This window comes from Linepithema humile, chromosome 7, assembly GCF_040581485.1.
Source record: "Linepithema humile isolate Giens D197 chromosome 7, Lhum_UNIL_v1.0, whole genome shotgun sequence".
Taxonomy (NCBI): Eukaryota; Metazoa; Arthropoda; class Insecta; order Hymenoptera; family Formicidae; genus Linepithema; species Linepithema humile.
This window is the reverse complement of record NC_090134.1, coordinates 3,115,985-3,138,856: the sequence shown is the minus strand read 5'-3', so window position 1 is coordinate 3,138,856 and position 22,872 is coordinate 3,115,985. Positions and strand designations below refer to the sequence as shown.

At 37.9% G+C, this 22,872-nt stretch overlaps 1 protein-coding gene and 1 long non-coding RNA gene across 3 annotated transcripts in view; one reads left to right on the top strand and one right to left on the bottom strand.

Annotated features, from left to right (window-relative positions):
- Positions 1–22,872, bottom strand: part of LOC105668497 (uncharacterized) — a 238,541-nt gene that overhangs the window by 90,492 nt on the left and 125,177 nt on the right. The window lies entirely within an intron of this gene.
- The window catches only part of vn (membrane-bound neuregulin protein vein), a 309,296-nt gene that overhangs the window by 162,463 nt on the left and 123,961 nt on the right, over positions 1–22,872 (top strand). For both annotated transcript variants that reach the window (XR_001100113.2, XM_012360915.2), the window contains exon 2: positions 13,473–13,635. Coding sequence is in view for 1 of the 2 variants with exons in the window: in XM_012360915.2 (XP_012216338.1) it covers positions 13,473–13,635 (163 nt within the window). In the remaining variant the exon portion in view is untranslated. The remainder of the gene's footprint in view (positions 1–13,472; positions 13,636–22,872) is intronic.

Sequence of the window (22,872 nt, the reverse complement as noted above, 5' to 3'; positions counted from 1 at the left end):
TAGCTTTGCATAATTGGCTGTAATTCAAGGAGACAATGCACGCGGTTTAACTAACGGAAACGTCTGTTATCTTACGACTTTCCTTTGCTTGATGCACGACATTCGAGCTGATTGTTTAAGAGCGGAAACGCTCACAAACTTTCTGTAAATTTACATTGCGTCTTCCTTCGACTGCTGCTGCTCGCGTCGTTTAATTAGAATAATGCGCGAGAATAGTTCGAGTTCGCCAGTTAAGATACGCATATTTTTGCGCCTTCTGTAAGAGAGTTGGCGCATCGATAAATTACAATTGCTACACTTCGTACATACGATTATCAAAACCCATCCTTTTACTCACAAGTGCATACGAAGAGAAAAGACGAGTTCACGATACATAATTCTCTTATGAACATTCCAAGTTCACTTAAATATGCAAATATAAAGAATGTTAAAAAATATTTGTGCAGTGATGATCACTTGTAAATTCTCAGATTTGCATCGGCAAAACGAGAATCACGCGAAAATCGCGATTTGTTAATATATTCTGAGCAGTCTAGAATATGCGAAGTGATCAAAAGCCTTCTTCACAAGATAATTCATTCCTAATTATTTACGAACGTTACTGCTCGCGTGGCCATGTTGCGTAATTTTGTAAACCCATATAATTCAGCGCAACGTACATATATCGCTCTACACGTAGTTTGTTGAATTTTAGATTAGAACAAGTTTACTGGACAGCATTATTGTTATTACTCCCTTATTTATAAGCTTTGCTATTAAGAAGTAGAATCAGAGAGCTCGTCTGATTTTAGGAAACAAGAGATTTTAGCTCAAAATATACTTGCACTTGTAATTTAAAAATATTGAAATATATGTATTAATGAAATATGTACCGTGTGAGAACTATTTTGAAATTAAATCACATTTCCAAATTTTACATTAAATATCCTACATTGAAGCAAATATATTGCAATAATGATAATATAGTGCAAAGAAAAATTGCAATAAAATTATGATGGATCATTCTTAAATTAAGTCTCTATTTCTCTTAATCTAAACTTGTCACATCAGTCTTTACATAAAAATATATATATTCTTAGAAGATTAAGTATTTTTAATACATTTAAGTAATATTATTAGGTCTCTTTAATAACGTTGTCCTACAATTAAATACTTAACTTCCTAGAAAAAATTTACTTTTAATTTAATAATACCTTATTCTTCTTTAAAAATCATTCAATTATATACATTCTTATGCGCATCAAGTCAATGACGTACACAACATGTGAATCGCAATGGTTCGCATCACCATGAACCAGAAGTCAGTATAACGTAATGAGACGGGCGTTCCCCTATGTGTAATGGAATTTACTATGAAAATTCGGCGAAATTACAGACGACGGAAGTGCCGGTATCCGACTCTGTGGACACGCGAGGGGACTCGAATTATGCACGCCGATGTGGTTTCACGCGCGACGTCGAAAGATAGTAGTACGCCCAGTAAATTGCATCCGCGAACCGTAGAAGAGACATCGCGTGCAAACGAGCAAGTTCATTACGGACAAGGGAAAAAGAATTCTAGGCCTCGGCGTTGGCCGGCTCGAGAAAGAGCTCGCTCCTCTTTTAAAGACTGGATTCTTCTTCGCTGTTGCGTAATATCACGGCGAAAACTTACGTGTTCTTGAATACCGTGAATGCCTTTGAAGAATTCCATCGAATAGTCGCGCAGAATGCGCAGGATGTTACGAGAAAGTCTTACAAATTTCTCTCGCAAGTCTCTTATGTGATCAGATTATCAATGTGCTCTGAGTTGAAAGAAAAGAAGATAAAGAATTTCAATAATTTTAAAGTACAATTATTAATGTGTAATATAACTAATATGCTACTCATTTCTTGAAGGAAAATATTTTTTTTAACAAACTTGACTCGACAATTTTGTTTATTTTTAATCTCAAAGTATATACTACATTTAATATGCTGCTCATCGTTCGCCATAAAAGGAAATTAGAATCAGAGAGGAAAGGATGACAGAAAGATTCGTAGAGCGAATGGTGAAAGTGGATTGCACACGTGGAGGACGAATTCGAGAGCACTCGAAAACCTAGTACGATGGACAGTCGCGCTTTTGCGGCATTTTTTCCTCGTTTCGACGGTGCGAGCGGATGCACAAACACACTTTGCCGGTAAATAAAATATCGCGGTCGTGCAAAAAGGACCCACGGGCAGTTTATCGAACGTCTATGCGCTACAGTTATGCCGCGCGCGCGTTCTCCCGCCATCCGGTGGCGTCCCGTTGTCATTTTTTTCCTCGTCCTCATGTCTTTCATTTTTTTTTCCTCCTCTCTTTCGCTCTTCTTTATAAACGCGGGAACAACGCGTTCGTAAATTGCTAGGTGAAAAATCACCGTCGGATGAGAAATCACCGTCGAATTATCATAAAATCGCGGCCCGTTAAGACAAGTACTGTAGAAGGATCACATTCATTTGCTGTTATGCGACGACGCATCTCACGAACGCACGCAACCGCATTTGCTTTCATATCCTTATATCCGTTTCTCTCGCATTCACGAGAGTATCATAACGTTTTCGCAAATAGTCCAATTCACGCCCAGTAATTAACTAAAACTCCGAAAATTAATTAGAACACATTTGATAAAATGTCACGTATCGGGCGTCTATTTCGATTTTGTCGACCGTATTTTCGGGCTACGTTTCACGGTAAATTGTCGGATGGTTTTCCGCGGAAAAAACGGCAACGATATTTTTGCGTTGCGCTTGGCAAACAGAAAATAAAGCACGGGGCGCAATTATCGCGTTATTATTGGCAAAACGGTTCGCAAACGCATTCGGCGCCGTAAACGATGAAAACCACGGCCGGTGATCATCGCGCGCTTTCCTCCCGCTCGTTCGCTTTGTTTATTCGAGCTCGAACATAGTAGAATGTTTTCCACTTCAGCAATGTTCAGGTACAGAGAAAGGAAAAAGGAGATAGAAGGGAGCGAGCGCGATAGCAAGAGAAAACCGCTCCATCTTTGTAAAAATTACTTTATTCCCGCGATCGCGCAGGAACCATTTCTGTGGACGACAAATTAGACTGTTACGTTGTGTTTTTATGGGGGTCCGTGGCGCGACAAAAGGCAATAAGATGCGTATCGTGCGCGGTGACAATGCGGAAGGGCGCCGCGCGAAATAGCGCTCGTGAAAAAGGACTTTACTACTCTCCAGCAGAAACATCCAGAAACGTGCGTGACGCCCGCGTGTCCGCATATATAAATGTTCACAAGTCACCGGGATCTTTATCCAATTTCATTTTCAGGCCGGGATTCCGCATTATTTAATCTATATTTATAAAATCACAAGACAAACGCAGTGATAAAATCGCGTATATGATTGCAATTAAGACTAAAAAGTACTTTTATTTGATTATCATATTCAAAGTTTATTTTGTATGTTTAAAAAAGTTTTTTGTATATATTTTTGTAATAATAATATTTTGTACATTATAACAAATTTTGTAGAGAATAAATTATCGATTGTCGATTGTGACGTCATGCGAGCAGAAAAATAAATAACAGAAACACAATCACAATAATCGCGGATATGCCGAAATTAGCCAATATTTCGAATTCTATTATATTGTCATAATATCGTGTGTCAAATAGCGTGTACCAAAAGTCGAATAAACCATAATTAGATTTTCAAAATATCGGTTATTAAATTTCCGAAATTAATGGACCGCAAAATGCCAGCTTTAATGACAGTTCGATTTATTGATGTTCAACGCTGATCGTGGAATACGGGATATTAATCATAAAGACTTAACGCGATCGTGACGTGCTGGTTGGACGGACAATACTACGCAATATCGCGTTATCGCTTTCTCAATTTGAGTTTACGATGCAATTCTCGTGGAGCGAGAAAGCGTGAAAAATAAACGGATGCACAATAAATTTATCAAAACATATAAATAGACGAGATCAAATTTGTGTGAAATCTATGAGATAACGCTAGTGGCCGATGGAATCTTTTGTTATTAAATTAAATAGAGTGATCATTTATGTCTAATAATTAAATTAGATAAACTAGAGATTAAGTTAATTAACCAGATCCATCTTCGCGTGATTTCTTTTCAGTTTTCTTCAAACTTACGCGTAGACGCGCATGGTAATGAACAAATATAAAAAAAAGCTCAGGATTCATGTGTATGAAGTTAGCCCCACACTTTAATAAAATTAAAATAATCGAAATTGTACTGCATTGTACTAGTTTTGTACCAAATTGTACCGTAGTTAATTTTTTGGAAATCCGCGCGTGATTTCAAACTAAACAAAACTAGTACAATGCAGTACAATTTCGATTATTCTAATTTTATTAAAGTGTGGGGCTAACTTCATACACATTCAGGATTCTAAGGTTAAAGGAACTGGTGTACAGATCAGCGAATTGCGCTAAATCATTTTATACTGAACGAACGTAAACGTTAATCGCGGCCTCATGAAAGCGAAACGAGAATAAGTTTGTCTCAATGCGGCCGTAGTAACGCGCTATCTCGTTAACTTGTCCGCCCGCAATTAAAACGAAAAACACCGGCAAGAAATTGCGTTTTCCTTTTCCCGGCGGCTCGCTCCATCCATGGCGGTAATCTTCTTTCTCCGAACTAATGAAAAGAAGGCGCCGTTGGTGTCTGGCGCGTCCCGAATGAGCCTCTATAATCGTGATTGCTACATTGATGGTTAGCGGAACAGCCGCAAAGCCGCACGATATTTATTGGTGGATTTATATTAAAGAATTCAGCGCGATACTTGCATCATTACTTCTAAATTTTAACAATTTTTTTTATCTTTTTATTTAAAGTACGGCTTTTTGTTCCTACACATATCTGTCCAGAATTCTGATAAAGTATTTATTTATCTGTCCACCTTTGTCGCTTTCTGTATGCACAACATTGTAAATCAGTCCCCAGCGATAGCTTCTATCAGGAGCAGGTGCCTCTAGAGAGGAAATTATATTCGTATATAATTTTCGGCGAACCTTTGATATTTATGTGATGCTTCAGCCCAGGATATTAATCTTCCCGTACGCTTGGCACGTACGACTGATTACGAGCTACGATGTTTCCACGGTTCCGTATGCCATCGTACACGGTATATACGGTATACGGCGCAGAGTAATAGCCGGGAAACCAACGGACGACCCCAAAAAAGTTTCCGGATTTTACGGCTAGTAGTAGGCGAGTTCGAAAATTACCGCGAGCAAATCGGATAACTTTCACGGTGCAGTAAGATGGCTCAATCTTTTTTGCGGAAGGAGGATCGATACGATAAGGACGGGACGGTCGTGAAAAGGAGAGGAAGTTCGTTCCGAGCTCGTTATTTCATTTACAACTGTAATTAGTTATGTCATTTCTATTACGCGTTTTAATGGAGTTTTAACAAGCTCGTTTTGAATAGTGATAAATAAAAATAAAAAGCAATAATAAAAAATAAAGATAAATACTAGGTATCGAAATAATGTTTTCCCATAAAACGATTTTTTATCACAATTTTGCATTCGCATATGCATCTGACACGTTCATATAAAAATTTATAGTTCTGAAAGTTAAAAATTGATATCGCATGATGGCCCAATAAGCAGCGATTTTATTGCGCCAATGACATTCCACGTTTTATTACATTCGTGTTTCTTACGTCTAACTTTTTCGATGCGCATATGTGCGCGAAACAGTACGGTGAATATTGCGAGCGTAAAGCAGCGAATTCATCAACGTAACAACACGGCTTTCGCGGGAAAACACGCCGTAAATACATTTTACAACGTCATTCGCGCCGCTGTCTGCAATCCGCTCGCGTTTCTGGACTGAAAAAATATGGTGAACAATTGGATCGCTTGAGTAACAACCGCGCAATAAAAAAAAAAAAACCTTGTCCCGATTTTCGCGCCAATTGCAACTATAATTGTAACTGCGCCCACATCTTATTTATCTCTCACAAATATATGTGTATATGTGTGAAATGTATTGCACAACCATATTTCTACATGTATAATTTTCGATAATTCGATAATTCGATAATTCGATAATTAAAATTAACAATTATCTGGCAAATATTGTATTGTTATATAATTACGTTAATCCTCTGATTTGAAACATTATCGTTTTCATTTACCTTTGCCAAAATTTTTGAACGTGTATACTTTGTAGAATACTTTTACTTTTTAAGAACTGTGTTAGAAAAATTGCATTCTATCTTGCAAAAAAAAAAAAGTAAACGAAAGAAACTCCATTTCGAAACTCGCAGCGTATGTTTGTCCACTGATAATGGAAAGCTTTTAGAAGTCCGCGCGTTTCGATTAACCCGTTATTAGCGTAGTAATTACCTGCGCCGGTATCAAACGATGCGGGACGGATAAATGCGCTAGGAAAATTAATCGACGCAAACGATTAAATATCTGTTGACAGCGATCGGTAACCACAGTACCCCGTACAGCTGATCATAGCTCATCAGCGTGTACTCGTGCAGACTCGATTACAGACCGGCTAACCGGAACCACTCTCTGTACGGCCGAACTATTCCCTGAACTGGAAATGATTATCCACATCGGACAAAGGTGCAAACTCACAGAGTCATACTGACGGGGTGCGGGCCCGCATTTAATCGTCTCGCGAGTCACCAAAGCAAATAAGCACGCCACGCCATCGTGCTATCGTATTTTCCGGCGGATTGAAAATTGCCCCGCCGCGAGAATTGTCGCACGCATTTCTATCATTATCACTTGGAGACAGCTGGTCTTAATTAGCGATGTGAATAAATAGCTACTTGTTACAAGTGCTTTTCAAGCAACTGCATTTGTGGAATAGAAATCTTCAAGCAAATAATTTTTGTCGCTGAATATTGCAATTTTCCGAATCTCTTACGCATATCTTATGATTTGTTTACTTGGAATTTTATCTGTAGAATTTTTATACAGTAATCGCGAAAGAAAAAGATAAATACTTTTTCATTGTAGAATGAAGTTTGATAATTATGTAACATATATAAAATAAAATTGTTAATGTAGCGATTGAAAGATCTGAATGTTATCGATAAAAGCGCAAACGGGATAAGACAGCATGATAAAATAATGGTAAATTGAACACCTAAACGTGACTCGACGTCGGATTGAACGTCATGCTTGACATCGCGTGCATCGTCACGTCGACGCGATATCGAAAATTTTCATCCGCGAAATCGAAAAAGATTTGATAGAAATCGACAAGACGGTGCAAGATTCTTATAATCGTATAAGTTTCAAGTTATTCCTTTGATATATGTCAAACATTTTGCAGCAGCCACTTCAACAATATTAAAAGAAATAAAACTATTTTTGTTTGAACAGAATTCTTGTTTTTACCGCTTCTTTACGTACCTACTATTATACATTATGAATGTCGGTAACGTGTCAGATTAAAGTCCGGTTAAAATAATAGCCATAAAAATGAAACTAAAGCCCCATGCAATGCGACTTAGCATAAATTGCCTTCGAATTATGATAAAAAGGCCACATTCGTGCGCATTCGACCGGCCCTCATCGCGTCTCGTCATGCAACGCCGTACCTATGAATCAAGTAGTCGCGCAGCGGGAACGAGGGAAAGGGTGACGGCGACTACAACCCCCGCTACGCGCGCGCGCGCGCGCTATTTGTTATTTTGCTCTTTCGGTGACGCATTCATTAATCAAACGCCCTTCCCTCGTTGCTCGTCCTCGGCATTTTTCAAACCCGCGACAACATACGACATGCTGCGACTGGCGGCCGCTGTACTTCACTTTTTTCCACCTTCGCTTTTGATTTTTCTTTTGCCTCGCAATCCACCCCCGCTGCACAAACGCTTCAAGACGGCCCGACGAATCCGAAAGCGACGGGATTTTGTCAAAGGTATTCGGGCTTCCAAGAAATTCGCTTTGACGAAAATTTGCCTCACTACAATGCGAAACGCAAATACTGTTTTACAAGGAGATGTCCTTTAATATTGAATCTGTGTCTGTGAGTGATGTACATTTTGCAACGGCGTATGCGAAAAGTAAGTTTCCGATACACAATCGATTTATTTCCGAACGCTTTCAAGAATGAACATTGCTTCCAATTTTTGCTCTGTCAAGATATCTCTAACTCTTCATCTTTTTCGGATTTCATTACTTTTAATATATCAGATTTATCGGCTTTTAAAGGCAAATTTCACAAATGGATTTATCAGATAATCCAGCACAAATATTTCTTATTATTCATAAATCAATTGTAGCTTTCTAAATTTTTGGAAAATTTGTTTTTTATTATAATTATTGATAATATAATAATATTTATTAATAAATGTAATCTACGCTAGTTTATTTTCAGATCGTACTTTTCTGCCATAAATATCAGGATCAAACATTTCTTGAATAATCAAACCGTGATGCAAATACAGATTAAAAAATCAGTTGAACTGTAAGTAAAGTTAACCAAAACTGATAAAACCGCCGCTTAAAGCGCGAAATTAAACGAATTTCAAGATAACATCCTCAGCATGTTTTTTTCCCGCTTCTTCGCGAAAGTATTCCTGAATTTCGAGATGCATTACGCTGATGAAAAGTTAATTTCAACCTGTCGAAGGACGCGACGACGAGGACCGACCGTACGGTAAAACAGTTTTCCGCATTTTCGTCAGGTTGATCTGCGTCGGGCATCATTATCCGGCGCTCTGCACCTGTGACGCTCCGTCGTCCTTTTTTTTTCGCCAGCCTGCCCGGTTCTTCGAGCGGGAAATTTCAGTATAAATCCTCACAGTCCCGAATTCCATTCCGATCGACTCCACCGTTTAAATTCGAATTTCGGCATCGCACCGCCCCGCTAATCGTTAAATGTCATTTCGGACACTCCGTGATTGCCATGGGAATACTATGGGTATGTCTATCTATCTATTTCTCTTCGTTTTTCGTTTCTCTCTGTGCCCCGTTCGTAATTTTATTCTTTTTCGCTTCGGCTAATTGTATGGATATACATCCTTGTGTGTGATACATGTATATATAACAGAACTTAATCTTTTTTATTGTTGAAAATATAAAGAATATAATTTTAATACACAGTGATAATTTTTAGAAATTTTGTAACTCCAAATGTATCCTATTTCGATTGTTACATTTTAATTATTCATTTCTGCAATATTTTAATTTCATAATATTTATTTATTCATTTATGAATGCGAAAATCCTTTTCGTACAGATATTTAAACATGCCACATATCAGTAATAAAAATATTATTATTAACTTTTGTCTGCTGTGTTAATAATTTAATACATTATAATTGTGGTTCTACAAAGGAAAGTCAGAAGATAAAGCAACTTTTTTAAAAAAGATTTAAAAAAATATCTCTACTCTTTGACTCTCCTTAATATTCTTCTCGCCATGTTTACAATAATTAGCCCCGCTTGCAGAAATTATGCCTTTGATCCGTCGAAAAACTGACATTAATGCGTATATATAATAGGATGATAATAAATACAGTGCTTGAAATCAAACGCGAAATCCTCTCCTTTCCGAAGTGAATTTCAGATACCGCACTGACCGCAACCGACCAGTTTCCGCCACGCTTTCAGTGAGAGACGCGCAAAAGCACTTCCGGCTTGGACGGAACGGAGCGAATACCGCCGTGTGGCTTAATCCGGTTTAATACCGCGCGCAAAAATACGACGAGCATTAGCGGGGGCATTATACAAATTTCATCGCGATCGTCGTTTACCGTTGATGATACGCACCGGCACGACGGCGGTGGTGGCGACGACGGCGTCATAACTGCGTTACAGCACTTTTTATACATACTGAAATTGCTTTCGTTGCGGCGCAATCCCTTTCAGACCGCTTTCTTTTCGTCCTTTTTTCTGAAACTCGTATTCCGAATGAAAAATATTTTCTCTGCGTCTCGCTGAAGCCCGAAACTGCGCAACGCGATTATTTTAAAATTAATACATGTATGATGAACCAAACTTCAATATTACATACAATACCAAATTCTCTGGCATATCCATATTATAATCATAGGTATTAATTATTTTTATGAAACGCATTAATCCATTGCGTAAGATAAAATATTCTATTGAGGTTTAATTAACGATGATATATTATAAAGGCAGTAAAGTTAACATGTGTCACAGGTAGTGAAATTAATTATCAGTTATAAAAATAAACGCGATGTATTACTGCAAATGTGGATTATCAATGAAGACAAAAGAGAATAATAAAATCGCATTATAATTTCATTTAATTTCAAGCATCAATAATATTATGCTGATAAAATATCGTTTCACCGAGTTTATTGGCAATGGTCTCTCTTTACCCGTATCGTCCTCACTTCTCTATCTCCGAGCTGCGCCAACATCGCTTCACAAAGAAAAAGCGCCTATTCGACGACACGCGAATAAAAAGCAGGGAAATCTGTGTCTTTGAACAAGGATTCGATAACATGGTTTGTCGCTAAAGGGCATTGATAACCGTCGCCAGACTGCGCCGTCTGGCTGTGCATCGATCGAAGTCACTGTAGTTGCGCCTGGAAAATCTGTACAAGTCGCACGTTCACTTATTCACATTTTTTACCTGTTTTCTTCGTTTTTATACCGCAAAAGCGAGCATAGACACTTATTTCTATTCAGTTTTTCACTCTATTTACAGTCCCTAATAACGGTCAGGAATATTGGGCGAACAAATATTACGTATCGAAAATAGTATCGTTTTTTCTGTTTAAAAAAACTATGCTACGTTGTTACTAGGCTATATTAAAATAAAGCGCACTCGCGTCGCGATGCTAATAAGCTCCGAGACGCGAAACCGCTCTATTCGCTAACCCGTCCCGTAATATTCTGTATTTCATATGTCGCAGATCTGGCGTCTGTTATACGGCGCGTCGGGCGACATATTAAACGCTGTAGGCGTTTTCCGTGCGGCACGACGCGTCAAAGATAATCAGGTCGCGTCGTGTTTTCGATAAACTTCACCGTGACGCAATTATCCCGCACGGTTTTCAGTCGCGGTGCGGTATGTTCACCGAGTAAATAGCAGTTGGTAACGTGTTTAACTATCAAGCAAGAATCCTATCCATAAGCGATGCTCGCGAATAAATACCGGATGCTTCCGTTTCGTATGTGTTTGCCCAAATTTTGCACATATTATATATCATAATCTATTATGTCAGAGAGATAATATAATGATGTTTTTACACATAATTAATGCTCAATAATCATCTAATAATTTTAACTTGTATGATATAAAAAAGTAATATATCTAAAGCAATATACCTGATCATTACATTGATTTCTTTGTGTTATATGATTATTAGAAAATACTTTCATGATGTTTATAGTGTAGAGGTATCGTTTTCAATACAAAGATATACAATACATGATATTTCGCATTCTGGAGCAAGACAATTCGATTTAAATCAAAGGAATTGTAAGCGTGTCGTGTTCCAATTAAGTAAAGAATCTGTTATGCAAATCGAGAGCTATTGATTACGCCTTCGACCAAACGCCATGATGAAATTTACGACAAGTATTCGAGAGACGACGATAACGAAGCGTAACTTTAACTTCCTCAACGCGATTACTATGAATAATATATAGAAAACAGCTATTATATTTCAACGCGTTAAAGCAACTGACAGGAAACGTTTTAGAGAATTGGCATTTGTTTGTGCTACGTTTTCGTTTGTTGTAAATAAATTGCTACAGACGATTGTTGTAGACAAATTGTTACAGCGCTACGTTATTTCTCTTGCTTAATCAATATGATTTTGTTCAATTTAGTGAATATTCAAGTAATTTTAAAAACTTACTTTGATGTGTCCACAATATGCATAATAACCCTTCAAAACGTAATCCCTTGGTTGGTATTATTGATTCGTACTTTATGACGCGCTACATTAATTACCATTGATCAACTGTATTAACGAGGTGAAGATCAAACGGTCAATCTTATCAAACAAAAGGGCGCTCTATTCTAATTTCTCAAACGCATCTACAGAGAGACATCAGTTTTATTTACACGCGACATGAAGAGAAATATATTAGTAGCGAATGGGATTACCGTATGCACGTGAAAACATAATAAATCAAACGGTGATGGCGACGTCCTGTGCCATGCAGTCTGACAAAGAAATCTTTGCTAACAGCGCCTTATTATCATTCTCTGTCATGCGACATGAATATAATAGACGAGAACTTATTGAACGTTCCCTGTTGTACTTTTACCAGGAATTTTATATCATATCTTCGAAATCATGTGATCTGGGATGGAATACCACCGTCGTTTTTATTAACGCAAATCTTCCTCTTCATTTATCCTTCATATCGGAGTCGCTTTGTTTCGCGCGGTCATATTTTATGTCGGAAAAAAATTATACGAGCTCATACGAGATGTCACGGGTTTTCCTCGCTTTCATTCTTTTAGATATTTAAAACTAAGTTTGCATATATTTTTCTTAACAAAAATATCCATATTTTTACAAAGTAAGCGTCAGATAAATCGATAAAATAATAAAACTTTATTTTCCATATAATTTTAAATATTAAATTTTGGTAAATTATTAATAAGAATGATTGTTCCTTAAATTTGTTTCTTTAATTAAATAATAATAAATACACAAAATTTATAAACGATTAGATAACGTTTGACTATAAATCAAATATTAATTTCTCAAAGATATGAATCTTATCTGCTTGCTCATATCAAACTATAAAATTATTCATCATCTCTTATGTATCGATTTTCCTATACGTATTTACGATTCTAATAAATATTCACATTTGTGCTCGTATTTCCCGTATACAACTTACCCGACATCAAGCAAGAATGTTGTATCCATTTGTGAAAAATATCCATTCGTAGATACGTCGGATCGGTCCTGTGTGTATAAATATAAATGCGTGTTTTTCTACAGATCGTTTTTACACTCCATCCTAAAACAACGAAATTGTAAATCGATATTCGATAGCCAAGTTGCGATATGCCGCACGGCCTCTGGCCGAAATGCGACGCGACAGCCTTTGCCAAAACCGACGGATAGCCGTATCCGGTTGCCGAAAGGAAAAGCTTCTTCTGCAGTATACGATCTGCCAAAAATAACGCGCGGTATTTTCGGTATTTTTCTATTTCGCTCGCGAATACGAATTGCGCATCATTCACTTTTGAAGAGAGCTTCAAGCAAGACGAGATAATTTTTTTTATTCTGCGTATGTGAAATTTTTGTTTGAAGAAGAAAAAAAAATTATTAAAACCTATCCTACGTATATTATTGATTAAAATTGGTTTAATTTCGGAACTTGAATGAATGTATAAAATATACACGATCGTTCCTCGTAGCCAGAAAATTATGACTAAATATATATACAGTTTTGTATTAAATATTAGGAGTTAATTAAAATTCTCTATCGGAGATATACCCAAAATATGCGCAGCGAGATATTAATGAAATTCTAACTTATGATTTCAGTGCGAGAAGTTACGTTGTCCGAACTCAGGGACTCGATAGCGAGGTTACGGGACAGAGTGAAGCTAGTATGCAGGACGAGGGGCTCACCACCCCCGAAAGTACACTGGCTGAAGGACGGTGTACCACTGCACCCCCGAAGAGGCCTCAGGATTCAGCACAAACGGTGAGCCCAAATCGACTTTACCATTAATTCGCGGTGGTTTCCCCGACTCCTTCCTCTCGACGTCAGCTTTCGGCAACGGCACACTCCGTAATAACACTACTCAGACGACGACGAGCAGTTAATTCTAGATATCCGCAACAACGGAGAGTACATTGCTCCCGCAAATTCGCATAGCCCGCTTAACGCCCGCCCCAACAACTCTGAATGCTATCGGTACACTATTAGATGTGTCTATATGTCTCGAGAGTAGTTTTTGTAATTGTTATTAGACAGACTAGAATAAATTTGATCTAGATGTTTTTAGTGACGTCATATCGTTTAGAAGATATGTATTTTGTAATGGAATAATAATATAAGATAAAATAATGAATTGTAATTCACATATGAATGCAAGAAAATAATTTGTTGCGAAACTTATGAAGAATATAAATGCACAAAGACAGCTAATAAATATATAAATATATAAAACGGAATCACACAAGATTGTTGCAAGGAAAAATTTTTTAGATTTTGAATTAATTATAAACTAAATAAAAGATGGTAATAAATATTTCGCAAAGGTAAAAAGAAATAAGAATATTTAATATTTTAGAGAGAGAATTACGTTTTTAATCAAATTGAATCAAATTACTCGTACTAATTTGTGTACTGCTAATTTTTCAAAATAATTAACAATATCTATTAAGTAACGGTACTATCATTCACTTCGATACAGCGGCAATGTACAAACTGCTAGACGAATGCAGAGAATATCTTGGAACGGTTAAGATACAAGTCGTCACGAAAGTTAGGAAACTGCAAGAGTTAGGAAGAGAGCAATGTGTGCTTTTCTCACAGTTCGATGGATTTTAATGAGCTTTCGAACTCGAATTGCAAGTAGCGTAGCGACAACTTTTCTCGTGTTTAGCAACCTCGAAAACAGCACGTGTCCAATTTTCGCGCACTTAGCCGAATGAAATGCAAAAAGTAATCATCGTGAAAGTCGCAACGTATGTGTTGAAGAAACTTACAGGCATCATCACTTACGCTACTGTATTGCGATTCGAAAACAATATCTTAGTTTGAGTTAAGTGCGTTGCTAAAAGTTCTTGATTTTATTATAAAACTCTTATTTGCCTTCACACGAGTGGAAAAATCGCGCCGTGAACAGAAAATTTGCATTACAATATTATCTGGCGCGTTATTATGTATATTAAAAGGTGTTAAGGAGTCAAAGTAGAATTTTCGGCCAAATCCTAAATAGGGTTTTTTTTTTACGTGAAAATATTAATTACGTTTTTACTCCCGCAAGCTATTTACTAAAAAGCTGAAAAGTAATTACTTGGAATGTATACGGTTATGCGATACATTGATTATTTAGTCATTACTTTGCGCAGTAAACATGCTTGTTGCTTCCGGATTTATAATGACAGGCCTGGGAAGCTATAAAATAAATTTAATCAATTGTGTATCGATCGGAATCGTGCTCAACAAGTGCGCAGAAAATATAACGTACACTTATATCGCGTAGCGAACGTAATTACTATTACGGAATGTAACATCCGTTTCTAATCAATCATGACATTAGCTTAAGTTCATTGCGGCGTGATGTTTTTCATCTATCATAATCACAAGCGTGCTCGGTATAATCTCTAAAGCCTGCACGTCTACTTTCGATTCATTACACGACATTAATTACAATCATTGCGCGCGATTCAAACATTAGAAAAGTCCCGCGACGTCGCGTCATTAAATATGGATTAAACGCGAAGCTTTCAGTTTCTTGATATGAATTCATTAAATTACACTACTTTGCTAGCTGCTTCATTTTTCGGCTTTTTATCCACGTTGCGAGACAGCCCTGCTCATTAAACTGTTATAGAACATGACGTTTTCCCGAATGATTCGCGAGACGTCGATTTAATCGCATTTCGTGGATTATTCGCAATGATGATGAATAATGTTTATAGAAATTTACTCGCCCGCGAATTTCCATCGCACGTTAAGCTTCGCTCGCACATAAATGATCAATCATCATGAAATTTAATTATGATTGGTACACGTTGCTTTTTAATTTGCATTACTTATCAATGATAATCATCATCTTGAAAATGACGTAATCATGAGATGCGACATATTAGTTATCAAAAAATATAATCGTATCTATTTATCGATTTATTCTCGACATTAAGAAATTGATGCATTTCTGCAAGATACTGCAAAAGAATTATTAAACTAAGGTCAGTTATTATTATTATTATTATTATTATTTTTAATCTTCTTTTCCAAATAATTTTTTATGTGACAAAAGAACTGCAAAACATATTGAAACAATGCATTGATAATTTTAGATTTCACTGATCAAAAACACGATATATATTCATCTGTGTAATTTAGTCACTTTTAAATCTTTTGATCTAAAAGAAAATATTATTTATTGCACGCATATTTACAATCCAGGCTTAAGGCGGACTTACTCAGATATAAGTACAACATGTTTCACAGTAGGGGCCTGTACCGTATTAGGTTCTATATATTTACGAGAAGAGAGAACTTTTAACGAAAAGAAAATAAATCGAGAGGATATCCAGCCGCGATCGACGCTTCCGTGAAAACGTGCGGTGCCGCTCCGAGCAAAAAGAGAAAAGACAGCCGAGACGGGAGGAGAATTTCGGTTCGGAAAACTCGCCGGGGAGCTCTCCAGCTACTTCTCGTCGGCCATAATCTCGGGCGTGCCATAAATTTGTTTAGCGCGATGCACTTTTCCTCGGCGCGTAAGTCTTGGAATAATCTCGGAGCTGCCCATAAATTCGCCGCCGCTCGCCTTTCTCACCGGGCCACCCGTTATATTGCAGCCGCGATAGAAATGGACCACGTGGTGAGAGAGCCCTCTGAAGACGCTCTTACGCGGCGCGTGATCTCGCGCCGAAAACGCTAAGACGATTTGCACTTTGTAAATCTCGGCCGCCGAACCGCGATGCTTCCAATATCGGATTAGCTCTGTTTCTTGCCTTCGATATTTAAAACCCAAACATTAACACTTGCAAAAAAAAAATAGTAGCGAAATTTATATTGCATAATATTATTGACCATTTTTTATAACCGCATAATTTTTAACTAAACACTTAAATTGTGTTCCTAAAACACATTAATTAAACATTCTAATATTGTGCGAAAAATCAGGTATTTTATAATACGTAACTTTCTCTGTTTTTTTTTATCTAAAATTGCCGCATGATATCTCGTAAAAATCAATGAAGTATCGTGATGAATGTTCCTTGTCAGATCCGAACTCACAAAGACGCAAAGTTACGGCGTTCCGTTCCTATAAAGCAGTGGTTGTTGACGAGAGATTTAATTCCTCGAATTACGAAATGTCTCTTCCACGTTGTGACAGATTTTTAAAAGATACCTATACAGAATACTGTACATGAGATATCAATATTTTTACTAAAATGCGAAAATTGTCAAAAAGAACGCGCGGAAAATTTTTGAGAATATAAAACGCGCTCAAGAGGATTAAGAACCACTGCAGGAGGACATCGGAAGGAAGAGGCAAATCCGATAGTCGTAAACACATCCTTGCAGTGACGAGCATCATGCTGCCTCTTCGCTGTAGCGATCTTACGACGTCGTAGCGGTCGTGTCCTCGTGTCGAGAATGTTCTCTGTCGTAATTTCCAATTACTGTCTCCGCGATGAGATGACCGAGGAGTGTGTCTCGTGCCGGAACGCGCTGTCAATGTCATTCGCCTCGTAATCGTTACCGGATACAACGGGTGTCGTAAAATCGAACGTGCTCGCGCAATTTGATACGAGTCATATGCCCGCGGATCGCCTTTCTCGCTCCCGTTCGCGCGCCGTTCGACGGCCACTCCGCTCGCATAACCAACGAACGCCGACGTAAAACTGTCATCCGCCGCTTAAGCTTGTCTAGACTTGGCGGCGTGTATTTTATAGACGATCGTCCTGCCGGACGCGGAAATATATTCCCAGCTTTTGTGTCCGCGCGATATATCGGTAAATCTCTCCCGCTCTCTTTCTGATAGCTCTCGCGCGCCGTTTGGCAGGTATCGCCGTCGCCTTTGTCGAACGAGCAGCAGAGATATTGGAATTTCGAATGACGAACGCCGGTGCTTGGCTCGAAAATAAACTCGTAATCTTGTCAAATCACGCGATATATAAAAAAAAGAAAGAAAAAACGAATATACGAGGACGAGTCAAAAGAGACACGAGCTTTCTATTCATTTAGTTTCAAGAATAAAATAAAGCTGACAGAGCCATGTTTTGTTTTCGAAATACTGTCTACAGAAGATATACTTCCCGTGGGAAATTGAATTTTTATCTGCAGCAATTGTCATATTTTTGTTTTCCGAAACTCACATAGAAATATAAGTATTTACCTCGTATTTTGCAACTGCAAGAGAGGATAATAGAGAAATCGAGACTTGAAAAGTTGCTTTGCAAAGGATCAACATAAAAAAATATAGTTACATAAAATCTATTTATATAAATTTAAATTTAAATAAAAATTAAAAACAAACAATTTAAAAAAAAAAACATGAAAAATATAATAACATTGAAACAATAAAGCAAGATAAGCAAATTTAAAACTGTTGCACCGAAACGCAATACAATAAAAATACTTGAAATAGATTCAATGTAAGTGTATTCTGCTAGACAACAGTCATCGCGTATAACTATGTTAACATCAATAAGATCCTCCCGAAGTGATACGGAAATGAACACGAACTTCGGATGCATCGAAACCAAGGATTCGACAGCGTTCCTCGCGCGGTGGTTTAATGATTTCCACGAAATTAACTCTGAGGCATCGTGAGATCACGACGTAATGTCGTTCAAATCAAATCCCGAACTCCGTCGAATCGTATTCAACTTACACGAACCTGAATCGAACCCTCTCGAGGACACCAACATTCGCGGTGCCGCATTCGAAGGACTTATAGTTCGCTTTGACCATCAGGGAAAGCAGCTTTGATGTCGCGTGTAATGGAGTTTTACCTCGCAGTAAGGAACGGAAAGAAAACTTCGTGTTGCCGCGAAGGAGCGAGGAGAGATCGAAAAAGAGAAAATCAGGGGCGTCCGGAAGGGTGCGTCCGGAAACGGATGAGGAAAGAGCATGAAAAAAGCCCGGGTCCTTTACGAGGTCCTTTGGCACAACTTTTCACGTTCCTTTGAGTTCTTAATCTGTCCCTTACATCGGGTCGCGCAATTAGTTTAAAAGCTCGCCCGGTAAAAATTCCGATAAGAAGGAAGTTCGAATTAAGTTGTATGCGAATCGATATTCGTCGCGCGACAGATATCGCTGCGAGTACGGAGGAAGACAAAAATAGAGGTGAATCGAGCTGAATATAAAAAGACTGCATGAAAAGTTTATAATTTCATAAAGAAATTTTTTAATTACAATTTTAATTAAAATTGCAATAATCCCTTGTATATGTAAAATTTCTTTCCCTTTTATGTATGCGATTATTTCTACGGAATAAATTTTATTTCAATTCATTTTTTAGTATTATCTAGAAATAATGTTGGAAAGGTAAGCACATAACATTTTCCAGCCCGTCAAACCCTAACTATTCAATTACAGAAGAAGCACTTGTGAAATTAATACTGCACGAGCAATAACAAGCAAGCGACTCGTAATAACAATATTATCAAATTATTACAGCATTATATAAACTTTCGTAAGACTAGATGCGGGGCGAAGCAGCTGGCAATTACCTGACGCCAAATTGATACGGGCGCAGCGGCGGTTGTATCAAAGGGCGCGATCGGTTAGGTAACCGTTTAGTTGGAATTAGAGCGTCGACATCGGTGGAATTACGGCGGGATTGTAGCGCCAACGTAACCAGACACTCACGGAAAGTCGTGCGCGGCAATATTCGCGGATAATTGTTATTAGTAATTAATCGCGCCCGTTCGGCGCACAATGACAAAGTCGACCCCGACGCGCGATACGAGAAGACGTGCACGCGTTCAGCTTTTGATCGATACACGCGCGGTCCGGCACTTGATAATTATTCTGGAATTATCGCGCTCATGCGCCGCGTTACAGCGAGCGCGTTCCATCCGCCGCGTTTATTATCCAACCGCAGTAGTTATCTCGCTAATTTGTCATCCCTAAGTACCGCCGAGGTACTGCGTAAGCTCACTGACAAAAGTACCGTGCGAGAGTGAGCCTTATCAGCGAGCGAGACGTTCTCTGTCGCTTCTCAACATTTGTTATTTCGTGACTGCATTCACGAGAAAAATCTCAGATAACCCGACAAGAGGAATTAGCGTTATTCATTCAAGATTGTGCCAGTTTTGGCAAGCTTCTTTAATCTTAAGTCTGAATTTTTCTTGAAATATAAATGATCTTCCAGACAAAAGGTTAATAGCAAATAATTAAGCGACATCTTTTTTTATATGAAATTATGTCAGGTATAAAAAAAGCACTTAAATTAATAAAATGTAAATTGAAATACGTCTGATCTAACATAGATATATTCTACTTTGAAAACTGCTTTACAAAGCTTGAATGTAAAATAAAAAATATATTTTTTCATAAAAACGTAACAGAAAAGAATTGTAAATTTCAGAAATCTTATTTTAAAAGTTATTAATTTACATGAATATTTATCAAACACTTATCGTGGTATTTGAGAAAAAGTACAAATTAGAAAATCTAACTTTAAAAATATCATAGAAAACTTTTTGGCACTGCAACTGAGAATTGTAAAATTTACACGAACGGAACACATTGGATAGAAATCTTCAAACGGAACGCACAGTTTCCAAGGATGGTGTCAAGCATTTTAAAAAACGTCAGCCGAGGGGAATGAACGATTGAGGCGAGACAATCGAGTTTGTTCTGTATCGCGTTTCCGTGCTCTTTCGGGCGATATCGAGTAATATTTGAGAAGGAACAGTCGTGTGCAAAAAGAGATAGAAATAACCGAGGGATAAAGAGAATGAAAGGGGCGATGGTGACAACTCTGTCGCTGGTATCGTCGCGATCTACGTCGACGCGCGGACGAGGAGCGAGAAAGTTGTTTGAGGAAGCGCCTTCGAATCGGCGATGTCGCGCGTTGATTGCGGACGAAGGAGAGCGTAAGGCGGAAAAAGTAAAACGGCAAGTCCTCAACACGCGGACGGAATCGGCCCGGGGACGAGGGCGAGGACACGTTTCTGTCCGAGGATCCTCGACCGACTTCATCGAGATAGCGAAGTGCCGTTACGCGGTAATGGCGCGAACGGAAAAGAGATTTCCCTGGGTGCGAGTAGTCGAAGTCGAGCATCGAATATCAAGACTGCCGCGGATATATACCAGGTATCCTATCGCGGAATAAACGCGCAAATGGCGCCGGTGAATCACCGCGATATGGAACGGAGGGGAAATGCGTTTTCCGCCGAATGTTCTGGATCTCGTCAGATCCCAATTATCTATTTTCTTCGAAGTGCAGGAGCGACTGCGGTAATCGCGCGGGTCATTAAATTATTATGGCACATCATGTTAGTTTGGATCATTCCGAGGGTGAAAATACCAAAACGAAGTTGTACGGAAAATTTTACAGATGAAATTCAGCAGATACACGGGAAGAATGTGACTTGAAAGTGGTCGATGTTATAACATCGACCGACATGCGTTCTTCGCGATTTCTGTATCCTCATTAAAAAAAGTAATATAATTAGATCTATATCCACATACATTCTTTGTTCAAATAATATACATAAATATTATGAGGTTGCTGAGTTACTTCGCATCTGTCTCCAAACGAAAAGACACTAACGGTCAGTTAATTAGACGTCACTCAAATTCTTGCGAAGCAGCTGGCGGAATTTGACGAAAAATGTCATGTAATTCACCGGCCTTGAAATTCGATGCTTCTAACCAACTTGCCATTTTCTCGTTAACGACCAGCGTATTGGTATCGGGTTTCCGCGTTAGCACTATACCCATCCAATGTCGTGCTGTCTGACACGTTGCAGGCCATTACGTGATTGCGTGATTGCAAAACGTATTTGCTGTTTTCTCTCTCTCTCTCTCTCTGAATCCCATCGTCCGAGTACGTACGATCATTTGAACCAGTCAGTTTGAGAACAATGCAAGTCCGTAATTTTCGAAAACAGAATCAGCTAATGCAACGTCTTTCAGAAACGAAGACTTACAGCTTCTGCAAAAGAGATATAAGTTCGCATTACGTCTCCATGGCCCTCCATAAATCCCTCTATTTTTTTGAACACCTAAATTTTAAACACGATATTTTCAACCGAGAATAAATTAAATTCTTGAATTTATTGTGCTTTCGAACTGATTCATTAGCTTTGACGTGCATCAATCGGATAACGCAGCTGCGTGTATGAAAATTTTAATGAGCCAATTTTAATTATTTCCCTCTGTCTTCTTCCCTTTTTACTCGGCGATTCCCATGGTGGTTAAATGAAATTTATCGACAGCTATCAAAGTTCCACGAAGTCGTGAAGCAATCCAATTTATAAGTTGTCAATGGTTGATAAATAACTCACGACAAGGAACTAAATTAGGATGGCCTGTTTTGAAAACGACTTTAAGATTAAATCGATTAATAATTTCTAGATAAAGAAAGCAAAGTTATAAAAATTATATAAACTATAATATTGTAAATCTACTTTTTTCGAAGAGTTATTAAAAAGATTTTAACAAATTTTAAATTAAAACAAATCATGAAAAGCAAGTCAAGTGTTTCAATAACCATTTTGTGATAAAAATTATATATTGCCTACTATTTTTTCACTTAATTTGGTTAACATCAAATAGATTAATAATCAGGCAATATTTTATTAAAATATTGGCAATAATATTTCAATTCCCTTTTGACTCTTTTTCGTATCCTAAAAATAGGATATTTTAATTCACGTTAATATATCAAACATTAACAATTTATAACTCTACCAAACTGAAATCATGCGTTTACACTGATATATTCATTCTATTCTAAATCATCGATTTCCCGTAAAATGTATATCCGATAATCTCGTATTTGATCGCGACGTTATACATGCTATGGGCGTGAATCCATACGTTGCACCACGTGGCCACGATAAGGCGGACATAAAGACCGTCTTTAGGTACGATTAAGTGGTAAAGGGAAACTGCAATGGCCGTAAGGGAACTGCTCTGGCCTCTTGCAGATTATCGAACTGGTTTCCGCTTGACCGCCGACGAAAAATAAATAAAATTCACTCGTGTCAAGTCTAATAATTATTTTTCCTTCTC